This window comes from Stegastes partitus, unplaced genomic scaffold (genome assembly GCF_000690725.1).
Source record: "Stegastes partitus isolate 25-593 unplaced genomic scaffold, Stegastes_partitus-1.0.2 Scaffold286, whole genome shotgun sequence".
In the NCBI taxonomy this organism is placed as follows: Eukaryota; Metazoa; Chordata; class Actinopteri; family Pomacentridae; genus Stegastes; species Stegastes partitus.
Genome location: NW_007578017.1, coordinates 543,687 through 556,626, shown reverse-complemented (window position 1 = coordinate 556,626; position 12,940 = coordinate 543,687). Strand labels below are relative to the sequence as shown.

Sequence of the window (12,940 nt, the reverse complement as noted above, 5' to 3'; positions counted from 1 at the left end):
CCGACGTGCGCGAAGGCCGACAAGCGTAGGGCGAGGACCCGTCCATCGCCGCTTGCGGCTTTAATTATCTATTGTTTTTCTAAGAACACAAAGTGATGGACTGTTCAGCTGCATGTGTGCCTTACCTACACAGTTTCCAGTGAGTTTGAGCAGCGGTTCACTGAGTGACCCCCTACATCTCAGAGACAAATACTCAACAGAGACAGTGTTCACCACAGCAGGAGAATAAGTGACTGTAGCTCGTAGTGATCCACCGGGTTCCACCGAACCCCTGGTCACATCACAGCTGTACTCTGATCCAAACAAGGGTTCGCCACCAGACAGTCGGGACAGAGAAAAAGACACAGATACCTGCAGGAGAGAGCAAACAGAGAGATGAGAGAGAGCGACCACTGGTGTGAGCGTTTGCGATTGTGGATCTGTGTGAACTACCCACAGGAGAGGGGTTGAAGATGTCAAAGTGTTTCCGCAAACACTGGCCAACGACCACAGAACCAAACCGCAGCACTGGATCGCCGTGTTCTTCTTCCTTCTTGTTACTGAGGTTTTTCAGCTGAAGACATGGGTATTTGGCTGAAAAAGAAAACACGGGAAAGAGTCTAAGACACTATTACCCCTCATCTCCTTTCACACAGTGTAGCAACATTAACTGAACACTCCATTGCAATGTGGCTCAATCAGTAACACAGACCTACACTGTCTAAAGATAAAGATAAAGCTGCAAATAAAACAAATATGTGACATCTTTGTTCACATTTTCACACAATCAGAACTGAGAACAGCTCGCTAAGATGAACGGTTCAAGTGCTTTGCTTGAAAAACCAATAAGGCAGTGTTTGACAATGTAGATTTATTTTTTTTAGGCCTAATTATTATCTCAGCTGGGATAGGCTCCAGCCCCCTGCGACCCTAGTGAGGATTAAGTGGTGTATAGATAATGGATGGATGGTACCTAACGCCTGCAGAAGCACAGTGCAGCAGCTTTCAGTCTTGTCCCCTTTTTCTCCAAACCAGCAGTAAGCCTGCTGCTGGTACACCAGCGCCTCTAGTGGCCGGAAGACCACTGTGATGTGACACTTCTGTCCGGGTTTCAGCACGCCTTGCTCTGGGCTCAGCTGGAACGGTGCTGCACACTCCCATTGGAAGCGTGTCTGGAGTTTACTGTACAAAGAAAATGGAGAGGACATCATTAAAGTATGAAGCAAAAGAGCAACCTTTAACTTCAACACTCCCCATGCAAATACACACACAGGCTCCACATAGGCAGGGACACATACAAACACAATGACACTCATATGTACCTGACGTTTTTTAGCAGGAACTCAGAGTGTGACGAGTGTTGAACAGCACAGAGTGGGAGCATCACAGAGTCGGGCACCTCCAGGACGTGGCAGGGAACGATGGCACGGAGGCTAACTTGGAAGCTGCCCTCTTTACTCTGAAACTCAATGCTGTCCTCACACTCACCCTGCATCAGGCAGCAAGAAGACACAAAGCAGGAGATGTGGGTCATTTCACATTTATATAGATAATCACTGCTTTTCTTTTTCAAGCCATGTGTATCTGGACAAGTTTTCCTTATGGTGAGTGTGTCTTCTTCACTCAACTGGCTCTATGTGTGTGATCATAACAGATATTGGGTCACTGATATACACATTCTCATGGTTTCTTTTTGTGATGTTCTCATCTGTTCACCACCTGTGGTCTTAGGACTTACCGTATGCTGTTGCTCATTCACACTGTAAATGTTAGTGAGGATTTACTAAACATTTTAGTCAATTACTTTCATCATTTATCTCCTTTCTGTGCACCACTTTATTAAGGCTATAACGCTTGACCAGATCTTGTATTTATTCTGTTTTTCAGATTGTAATTGTTTGCTGGTTGTGCTATTCACTATGGAAACCATCTGAACTGCTGTAGTTTCAGTAAATGTGTTTCCTTACAGTCCAAAGCCCCGGTGAACACTGTTTCTGAAACACCAGCAAGATCAAGTGCTGTTCTGTTCAGCGTCGGGATGTCTTACCCTTTGGACGGGTCTAAAAGTGACTGGTACTGAGAAAGAAGTCCCAGGGCTGAGAACTATCATCGGAGGTATCAGCGTAGAAAAGGACTGGGATGCTGGAGGTCTGTGAGGGGACAAGGATGGGATAAGTTACCCTGAGGATCAAACTTACTCTGCACGGCTTGAGACTGTGTTTGTGAGTTTGTACGACCTCATGTGAAGCCTTTGCAGCTTGTTATGAATGCTCTTTAACACTAAAGTCTTGGTGAACTCTCCTCCCAGGTCCCAGTCCTCCCAGATGAGCTCCGGCCTGGTTTCCAATCCCAAGAAGCAGCTTCTTTGGCTGGATGCCTGCCGTCGGTGCTTCCTACCACGTGGCCTCTGGTGGATCCCTGGATCCTGCCGGGTAGGATGTTACACAGGATGTGGGTTTGGGGAAAAGACACTGATAAATGGTATCAATGAACTTGTTTTTTTTTTTTTTTTTAATTAAATTTTTATTTCATTCATTGAGTTAAAACAAAACAATTAGACATGACACAAACATTTATGACTCCTGAATGAAAGGCAGCAGAAAGAAGAATAATCTGATGCTATCTCCCTCCTTTACCCAAAGAAATACATTTACAAAAAACTTAAGTTACAAAAAGCATCAACAACACAATAAACATCAGAATATTCACGACAAAAACAATAATGACATGAAACAGCTCCTTCAAAGCCGACAGTCACGTTTTACTTTATCTTTTCTCTTAATAAAAAAACAGAAAATGTGACATGATTATTTACTCGTCTTTACAATCAGACATAATTAACAGATCTCCTCAATGTACCGGCTTTAATTGTTCTTTCAAATGTAAATATTGATTTTGATTTTAAACTGATTCCTTTCACAGAAACACAACGCTCCGTCACTTTGGTTCTGAATCTGGGTTGTTTTTCTAATTTAATGTTGACAGTGGTGTTTAAACAGTCACACAGAGCTATTTCATAAAGGCTAAGTCATCTGGAGGAACTTCTTCTGTTATTCTGACTTGACGTTTAAGCTCAGAGTGACCCGTACGATTCAGAAACCATCCTGTTTTGTACACAGATGAATCAGAACAACTCATAATGAACAGGACGTAGCACACGCCGGCTCATTTTAACAACTCATTCTGTCTAAAACTGATGAATGAAGATAAGGAAGAAGAGGCAAAGACAGCTTTATGAGAGGTGGCACACCTTATGGACTGTTTTTCTTCAGATTTAAACAGAAACTGAACACAAAGCTTTACTGTAGATGGAATCAGAAAGAGAAAGAGGCTCTGAGGTGATGAATGAAACAGGTGTGATCAGGACTTTACTTGGAGATCCCTTCCAGCGGTGGAGGACTTCCATGGAGCTCCTGACACCAGAGCTTCTGGACCCTGAGCTTCAGCTAACATGACTGGAAGAAAAAGAAAAAGGGAAAAAAGGTGTTTAGATTTCTACAAAGAATAAAATAAGGAGGATATTTAAAACCAAGCTGAAAGAGCGTTTTGGAACTAACGTTATTAAGTTAGCTTGTAGCATGGCTAACACCGGAAGTAGAAACATAACATTCATGTTATATAAAAAAAAAAAAAAGGTTCGTCTTACACACACACACAGAAACAACCTTACCTACAAACGCTGACAAACTGGTGGTTTTTAATCCACTGGAACGAAGACAACACCGCTAACAACAACAACAACAACAGCAGCCTCAAGTTTGGCAGCCACGGCGTCTCCATAGCAACACATAACTACAGACTTTACGGCAGCCGATGAGGGACAATTGCAAATATTAACTGGTAGTGTTTTCAATTAGTTTCCAAGTTTTTAGGGGCTTATTTGATGTCCTACGATGAAAATACTGTCTGTGGATCGATGCCAGTCCCGACATAGTCCCTGTTCAACCGACACGTAATGACTTCATCTCTTTAAATGTGAATCGCGTTTTTCAACACATTGAACTCAGCACGCAGGTATGAATTGAACTTTATTATTTTTTACACTATTCGTCTCCACAAAAATCACTAATGTTGCATTTAAAGTGAAATATATTAAATTCTATAAATGTTAAATTATATTGACAACATTTTACAAAATACAAGGAAGATGCCACGTTAACAGCACATTTCACATCCTGTACAGTACATGCAGACATTCCTCTGTGTGTGGGGCTCTAACTAAATATAACATGCAGTTTCAAGAAGATAAGACAAAGTATTAAATATTATACAAAAAAAATCGTATTGTCTAAAAAGTACTGCAGCATCAACAGCAGCAAAGCTTTTATTTATCGTTGCTGCACCGTTAAAATGTCCTGAAACGTAAACTGAATGTGAAACCGAGTCTTTCTTAAAAACGTTCCTATTTCAATAGTTGTCCAGCTTTTTGTAACAGATCAGAACAGCATGGATAAACATGTAACGCTGACGCTCTGTGCATCAGTCTCAAGTTATTTTTCCATGGAAGTGCTATTACCAACCATTCAGACAGTCAAAGTACATTTATAAATAAATTATTCTATCGCCAATGACAAGACAGGGACACAAGTAACACATATTATAAGCCAGAATTATTTGTTGATTTTGAAGTTTTAACTCATTAACTCAACCATTAAACGTCCCAGTGGATAAAGATGGGATGTCCTGGTTTAATGTAACAATCAATCACAGTTCCTTTCTGCTGATCTGGGAGCTCCAGGTAGAGACATGGGACTGAGACTTGGGCTGTGAAAAAGGAAAAGTTTCTTGTCATGCCACCAAGTCACTTCAACAGCAATAAACCTACATACAATAAAAGCATGCTCCAGTTTATAGCTGTGGGAAAACCCCACTCCGTGCTCCTCGGTCTGCCTCCTCTATCTCCTCCTCCGAGTAAGAGCTGTAGTTCCCTGTTCCTCTTCCTGCACGCCGTGAGAAGCTGACGCCACCGAAGGAACCTTCCCTCAGCACCTCTATCTCCTCGCTTTCGTCCTCGTCCTCCCCTTCTACCTCCTCGTCGTCCTCCAGGCTCGACCTGTGAGAGTCGCCGTGAGGCTTGATGCTCTGCAGGTCCAGCCCAGTTCTTTCTGTGCCGCTCTGGGAGGTTGGGCTTACTTGTTCCTTGGCTTTGCGACTTCTCTTCCACTTCATACGTCTGTTCTGGAACCAGATCTTCACCTGAAAATAACAGGAATCATGACAGTGTGAAAATATGAAGTGATGTGGGGACTAGAAGTGGTCTCTTGTTGTGGGAAGAGACACGATGACTCTTTTAATTAGGAATGGCTGTAAGCTGGATTAGACAGAGACCCTGAGAGGTCATCTAAGTCTAACTCTGCTGAAGCTTTGTGTCAATCAAATACATTTCAATTAAAGCTTTTATTTATTTATTTGTTTATTTTAACAAACCCATTTAACTGTGTTTGTGGTGCTTAAACTCAAACCAGTGAAAACGTACATTTTAATGTCAGTTGTGTTGTGTTAGTTGAATGTATGTTAATGTGTATTCTGACCTGCGTCTCTGTCAGCATGAGAGAAGTGGCCACCTCGAAGCGTTTGGGCCGGGACAGGTACTTGTTGAGCTTAAACTGGTTTTCCAGTTCCAGCAGCTGCTGACTGGTGAACGCTGTCCTGGGCCTCCGACACTTCCCCAACAAACCCGCCTGAGCTGGTACTGAGAGAGAGAAGCACAGACAGTTATTACAGTACTGATAGCTTCTGTTTCTGCATGTGCACGTGTCACTCTCATTCTGACTCGTGGGTGTAAAAGTAAACATAGAAAGATGTTCATTAAAATAAATACAGACAAATGACAAAATCTTTGAGTTTGGTTTCGGTGTCATTGTTTGGCTGCCACAGGCCGACCTGGCCATACATCAGAACGTCTCTCTGTCCGGTAACATTTACAGCCATGATGGGACGTTGTGGTGAAGGGATGGCTCTGAAGGTGCAATAAACCATCACAGAGATCCATTACCTTAATGAAAACACTATAAATGTTATCAATTGATTGAGTGGCAGGTCAGTTTCAGGTGTTTCCTTCACTGTAAATGCTGTGTGTTACTTTTATGGGATAAATTGTCCTTAAGTGACAGCGTCTCAATGTCACGCTCCGTTCCAAGCCAGAAGGTTTCATGTTTTCTGGAGACTTTAACAAATGCATTGATCAGTTGTTGGACTATCTCATTACATATTATAGAAAAAAATTAAAGATAAAGATAAAAAGACTGATAAACTAGAGCAAAAAATGCACAATCCTTTATAGTCCTGCTCAAAAGAGCCAAATGTGGGACCTACAAGAACCAGGTAATATCAGAAGAAGGAAAATGCAATACTGCTTTAGAATAAGACATGATTTAATTACATTTTAGAAAATATATTAAGAAAAATCATATAATATATTATTATGGTTAAATACTATTACTAAACTTTAAAAAATAAAATAAAGCAAAAAAAATAAATAAACGATGACCTTAAAGCACCCCTTTTTTTTTAGTCTTGTAAAAACTCAGTGGTGCATAAACATCTAACACGTTGGCTGCTTAACCTGAACTATAGGATTTAAGAATGAGGACGTTTATAGAAACACTCACCAGCATACTCTCCCAGTCTGGGCATCATCACCCCGGCTCTGATCCAGGGCTCCAGGGGCAGTGCTCCGGCCATGGTGGCCCCCTTCATCTGCTCCGGGTACGGCTGGACCAGCTGCGTGAAGCCGGGATACATGAAGGCGGGGTTGTGGCCTCCGAGGGCCGCCAGAGGATACACGGAGCCCGGGTGCATTCCGATGAGCCCCACTTGATGCAGCGCACTGAAGCCTGACTGGGACAGGTTGAGCAGATGGGACTTGGACAGGGCTCCCGGCGGGGCTGGAGAGGAGTTGGTGGTGTTGGGATGAGGGGAGGGCGTCTCCGAGCCGCGGGTCGACACTGGACTGCCGTCGGGACTCCTGCTGTAGTAGAGCCTGGGGGACGCGCCGCCGCTGTCCGTCCGCTGCTCCGCGTCGTGCGCCAGCAGCGCGTCGATGCGAAAGTTTTTGGATTTCTCCATGGTGGCAGTCATTCTGTCCCAGGATGTGTCCAGTGATCAGCTCGTGTTAGTGAGTGTGAAACCGCACCAATGTTGTTGTAAAACGTTCTCAAAATGTCACCCTGAACTTCTCCTGATGAACTTCAAACTGGCCTCGAAAGTCTGGATTCAGGCTGATCGCTCTTAGACTTTACGCAGAGGTCTCTGTTGTCATTCCTCCTTGCGACGGAAATAGTGTCTTCTGACTGATCCACTCCACTTTAACCCTGTGCGTAAAAACCACTTCACCCACTCCAACAGTGAGTGGAAAAACCACTGGCACCCAGCAGCACAATAAAGTGAGCTCAGCTGTGATTGGCCAGAGCCCTGCAGCTCAGGGGCAGGATCCTCAGAGTCTTCTGGGGTTAACTGGACACCTCTGTAAACCTGCTCATATGACATTATCATAGAATAAAGTACTAGACCAGAGGTTTATGTCTGAGTGTTAAACACAATAGAAGTCTAGAAACACAGAGAAAACCCTCCTGTACATTCTGAAAACCACTTTCAAATCTAAAAACTATAGAAGTTGACTGTTTTCATTTTTAAAACAACATTTCCATTCTCACAAAACATAGATTCCTGTTTGTCTTATAGCGGCCACTTTCTTTCTGTCTTTCTTTATCTGTCCACGTCTGTTCCTTATCTGTCGCCGTTAATTTGATCCCTGGTTCAGGTGAGGTTCAGGTGCATGTTTCTCACAGCCCGTCTTACACCCACTCGTTTTATTGCACATCCAGCCGCTGAGACACACAAACGCTCTCGAAAACTATACTGCCCTAATTACTCTCATCTCACTTAGAGTGAAGGTGAGATTAATCATTTCACAGCTAACTCTTCATTAAATTTTATTGCCCGCTAAGGTTGACAGAAACCCGACTTATCTTATCGCTGGTTGCTGCTATGATTAGCGGTCATCACCACACCACGGAGCTGATAAGGAGGCAGTAAACCAACAGAAAGCAAACTTGTTTTCTCTTCCTGCAGACCAGAGCATGGACAGCTGACACGGAGCACATCGTAGCTGTCTGCTGTTTATTCTGCACAATCAGACTTTACGTTTAGGTTCCTATAGCTCATAATGTTGATCTGTGCCTCTTACACTGGTTGCAGGTCTATAGTTTATTTAGTCCTTAAAGCAAAGCATTCATCTACATCCAGCTGTGAAGGAGATCTTTACCGACTCCCCCAGACAACATAACTCAATTAAGGCTTCAGGTAGAGCAATTAAGTTTCACTCAAAGGGCACAAAGTATGTCTTCGTGGTCTTCTGCTGCAGTTACCAGTGGTGATTTCCTGCTGGATTATACAGAACTGATAAGAGACAGTCATAGACCTGGGAAAACAAACTGCCCCCATGTCAAAGACAAACACACCAACACCTGCTGAACCGCCCCACCTAACCTTCACATTCATGGGCCGATGTGTTTAAAGCTAAAAGCCTAAGTCCTGGCATGTAGGTGTGTGTGTGTGTGAGCATCAAAGCCTATTCAGTGAAGGACATGTTTTTCTTCGATAGCTGGGTTCAGTTAAGTTTTTTAGCTCAGAGATGTTTGAACTTGACTCTCACGCCGACTCCATGTCCACAGGCTCTGATGTTCTGTGTTTAATAGAGACTGATTCATATGAATGATCAATACTGAGAGTCACATAAACCCACTCAGGTCTGCTCATTGTCACCACAAAGCAAACGAGAAACATGAGAGACTTTAAATCTGCATGTTTCTGGTTTGTCCTTCTGCTGATGATACTTCAAAGTTCTGAAAGTTATGTTTGAGTCCTCAAAGCAACTCACATGTCGTCTCTTTAGCATAAGAAGGTGATCTTCAGCAAGTCCGTCTCTGATTATTACAAAATAAATGGTTGACGTGTTAGGAAATATCAAACTATATACAGAATTGAACTGAGGTTGTAAAGTAATTATTAATCTCTTTGTGTTAGACAGGAGAGAGAAGGGATTTATCTCACTGTTTAATGAAGCCGTTAAAACACATCTTTATGTCCGAGCACAGACATCGACTGAGATAAGGTTCTGTAGATATACGGGACGCAGCATTCGACACTTAACACCAACACCAGATGTTATATTTGGTATTATAATGGAATTGTGATTTATGGTCATTAGATTGCCATGTTAATAACCCTTAACAAAAGCCTGTTTGTCTTGACATAATCCATGTGCGTAGCTTTTATCTTTCCACACACAGATAGCGGTCATAACTCCATACTTTGTACTAAGTAATACACGGATCAGGTCTATTAGTCCGAGCCCTCCGTATCTGTTTCTGATTAAAACAGAACCAGTGTTCCTCAAGTGCATTCCCTCGTCTTCAGCAGCATTTATTAAACCCGAGCGCAGAACTCAGGTCTGTTCAGTTCAAGTGTTCCAGACTCTTAAAAGCATGTTTTACATTTATGGCAATTACACAAGTAGAGAAACTGAGAAAAAAACAGATTAAAGCACTGAATGTGCTCGCTGATGGAAAGGTTGTGGTGAACACATCATGCTGCCTTCTGCTTTGGATGATCACACAGTTCAAGAGGAAACGTAGAATCCATGATGTCAGTCGTTTGTTGTTCCTGTACGAGAAATTAAACTTTTCAGACAGACGTGTGTGACTCAGTCCATTTCCCGTTAAGAGTGTGCTGACATTCATACAGTAACCTGACGGCATTTTAAAAATTTATTTGCAAATCAGTGTATTTTATTAGTTCTCCCCGTGCAGCGTGGGTTCTCTCCGGGTTCTCCGGCTTCCTCCCACAGTCCAGAAACATGCTGAGGTTAATTGGTGATTGTAAATTGTCCGTAGGTGTGAATGTGAGTGTGCTTGGTTGTCTGTCTCTAAGTGTAGCCCTGTGATAGACTGGTTACCTGTCCAGGTGAACCTGCCTTCACCCTGAGTCGGCTGGGATAGGCTCCGCCCCCCCATGACCCTGGTGAGGATGAAGGTGTAGAGATGATGTATTTTATTTTGTGATATAAACGTGGCTCAAACAAAATCACACAAAAAACATCAAATGTGAAAGAATCAAATAGCCGAGCTGCTGGCTCACAGCTGATAATAGAAGATCTAATTATTATATATATATATATATAATCATTCTTTTTCTAGAAATGTTTGAGTCTTAATGAATAGAGACTTGTGGCCTATTTTGACCGACTCTAATGAAGATTGATGGTTTTGTTGCGGCCACTGAATGTAAACTGAATCATCAGAAAACTGGGCTGTCGTGTTTCCTCCTGTTGACGTTTGACATTGGTGGCATTTATTGATGAGCTGGAAATATTTTCTACAGACATGAAAGCACACACACACACACACACACACACACACACACACACACACACACACAATGAAGACAGACAAGAGCGAGCCAGAGAACAAGAAGGACTGGCCGGCCCGTTGCTCTTCTCTCCCTCAGCTGTAAAAGAACCATTCACGCTGCCTCTGCTCTCTCACAGATGTAAATGAGGTTAACCCAGTGGGCGACTCTGTCAGACCTTTATGGTGAAGTGGAGAAAATAAGGGTTACAGCATTCTGGCCATGCAAAATGAAGGCTGATTTAATCTCACTTTTTTAGGTCAAGAACTTCCCCTATGAATAAATCCATTGCAGTAGTAATATAACAATAAAACTGAGGTGCTTCAGATGATTATTTTAACTTCCCGTTAAAGATGACATCAATAAGAAACTTAAAAAGAACTGATAATAACTTTATTATCATACAACCTTAATTTTGGCAACACAAACAATCCAGTGTTTGCACAAGCTGGCGTGACATTACACAGGACGAGCTTTGTGTTGTGAAACAGGGAAACCAGCCTGTTGTCGGTAAACTAAACTAATTACTGCAAGATAGAGCCTGAGATTCCTTTTGCAACTGTTCGGGCACTTTGCTGATTGTTTTTGCAGTTTAGCTAAATAAGCACATCCTGTAAAACTGTGCTGCTGATGTTCTGCTGATATGATGTTAGTTATGGTTGATTTTAGTGTTTTAACAACAGTTTTTAACAACGCAGTTCATATCCTGGTTTATGCAGATGAAGTTTGCTGCTGCGTGGAATCATCCTGTGTGAGAGGACGTTCTTTAACTTGAGTGTTTGTCACATAAGTTTATTTTTAAAGCAGTTTCACTTTACTAGCAGGGAGTAGCACACACATGTTAGTCTGGGCTGTATCAAAAGATTGCACACGATAGTAAAGAGTCCACTGATCTTCTCTGGCAGATTTACTTGTCCAACACAAATTAAGAGGGCTGGTGTGTTATTAAAGTAAAATATGAGGATGTATCCCAGGAGGCCACGAGGAAAATCCCCCCAAACTCCCAACAGATAGAGTATAATAAAGCCTGTTGTTCCCCTGCTGTCTGTGTCCTATTGTGCTATCTTGTCTAATATCTGCTTTTTGGTTTCCATTGTGTCTATTGTCGTAGCCCGGTTTGGCTCTGATTGGCCTAATGGACCGCGGGGGAATACAACACTTCCTGGTTGAGCAGGGGTGGGTGTTCAGGGTGGCAAGGTTCAACGTCGTTCAAAACGGCTTGATTAATGGCAGCCTTCACAACCGAGACCAGGAGATAATGAGGAGGACAAGAGGGAGGGCCGGAGGAGGAGAAGAGGAGGGAGAGGAGGGGAGGAGGGAGGAGCAGAGATCGGATGATTATTACCGAGCACAGTAAACAGCAACAAGAGGAGGATCGGAGACAGAAGCCGAGGAGGCGCACAGCTAATTAGTCCTAAACGGAGGTCCGTGAATGAGAGGAGGGGACGGACACACGTAGAGCTGGTTAACGCACAAAGACGGGGCAGCGGCGGGGCAACAGAGGGTTCCTGCTCAGGGCAGTTACACATCTGTTGCTCTGTGGGACACCCAGACTCTCTGCAGGCCGAGGTTCCCCAAACACCGATCACCCACATCACGTTCCTTAACACAACAGCATGAAGGCTGGACAAACTAGTAGAAAACCTGATAAAAGAAACTGCTGCCTCCATATATCTGAGATCTGTGAATGAGTAAAGAATATATTTTCCTTCCCAGTGAACACAGACTATGGTTTTGGTCAAACTGATCATTTTATTAAAAGTGCAAAAACTCTTAAATATCAACATTATTATTTAATTTTTTTAAAGGCAACGTCAATCACAAAATACGTCTTTGTTCAGGGTTCACAAAGCGTTTACACAGATACAAGCCTTGTGGATTCTGCAGTGTGCGGAGAGTTGATCAGATGAATACAAGCACACGTGTCCATGTTAAGTTTATTATCGCACAGTGATGAACTCGAGCAGAACTCGTCAGACGGCCCAGGACTCTGTATGGAGACAGAGCAGACTCTGTTACGGACACAGTGTGGATTTGTTGTGACATGAAATAAACTGAAGTAATCAAAAAACAAAAACCTTCTCTGTTTTTGAACCGGCGACCTTCTGGCTGTGAGGCGACGGTGCTAACCACCGAGACACCTGCAGCCCCATAACTAATCATTACGATCATTATTTCTATCCAGATGTGTCTGATGCTGATGAAAGGAAATAAGATCCTGTTGTGGTAAATTGAACCATGGATTGTTGTAGAAGGGAAGCTGTACACGTCATCCTGGAACTTTTTCCTTTTACACCTTCTGGGTGTTTAAACCCGAATATGAACCTGACAGACATCTCTGCTTTTCCTCATCATCTCCTTCTCCTCCTCCTTTGCATCTTTCTATGGCTAATACTCCATCTTTTCAGAGTGGAGACAGTTCAATTAGCCTTGTTGTTCACAGACACGCCCACCAATCCATATTTGTGGGCTTTAATCAGACTCCTTGTTTGCATGTGTGTGTGTGAGTGGAAGGTTTCGGGTTGGTGATGAAGGAAACACATCATTCTTT

The 12,940-nt window shown here is 42.9% G+C and overlaps 1 protein-coding gene across 1 annotated transcript; it reads right to left on the bottom strand.

Moving 5' to 3' along the window:
- Nucleotides 1-176: 176 nt before the first annotated feature.
- Nucleotides 177-7,047, bottom strand: LOC103358007 (uncharacterized; the record flags this gene model as incomplete). The annotated part of the gene is made up of 10 exons (XM_008282797.1): nt 6,591-7,047; nt 5,511-5,671; nt 4,851-5,175; nt 3,352-3,434; nt 2,178-2,404; nt 2,027-2,129; nt 1,302-1,468; nt 953-1,161; nt 437-573; nt 177-351 (listed from the first exon to the last, which is right to left on the bottom strand). Coding segments are annotated over exons 1-10 (2,044 nt in total), but the record flags the coding sequence as incomplete, so codon positions are not given.
- Nucleotides 7,048-12,940: the final 5,893 nt, after the last annotated feature.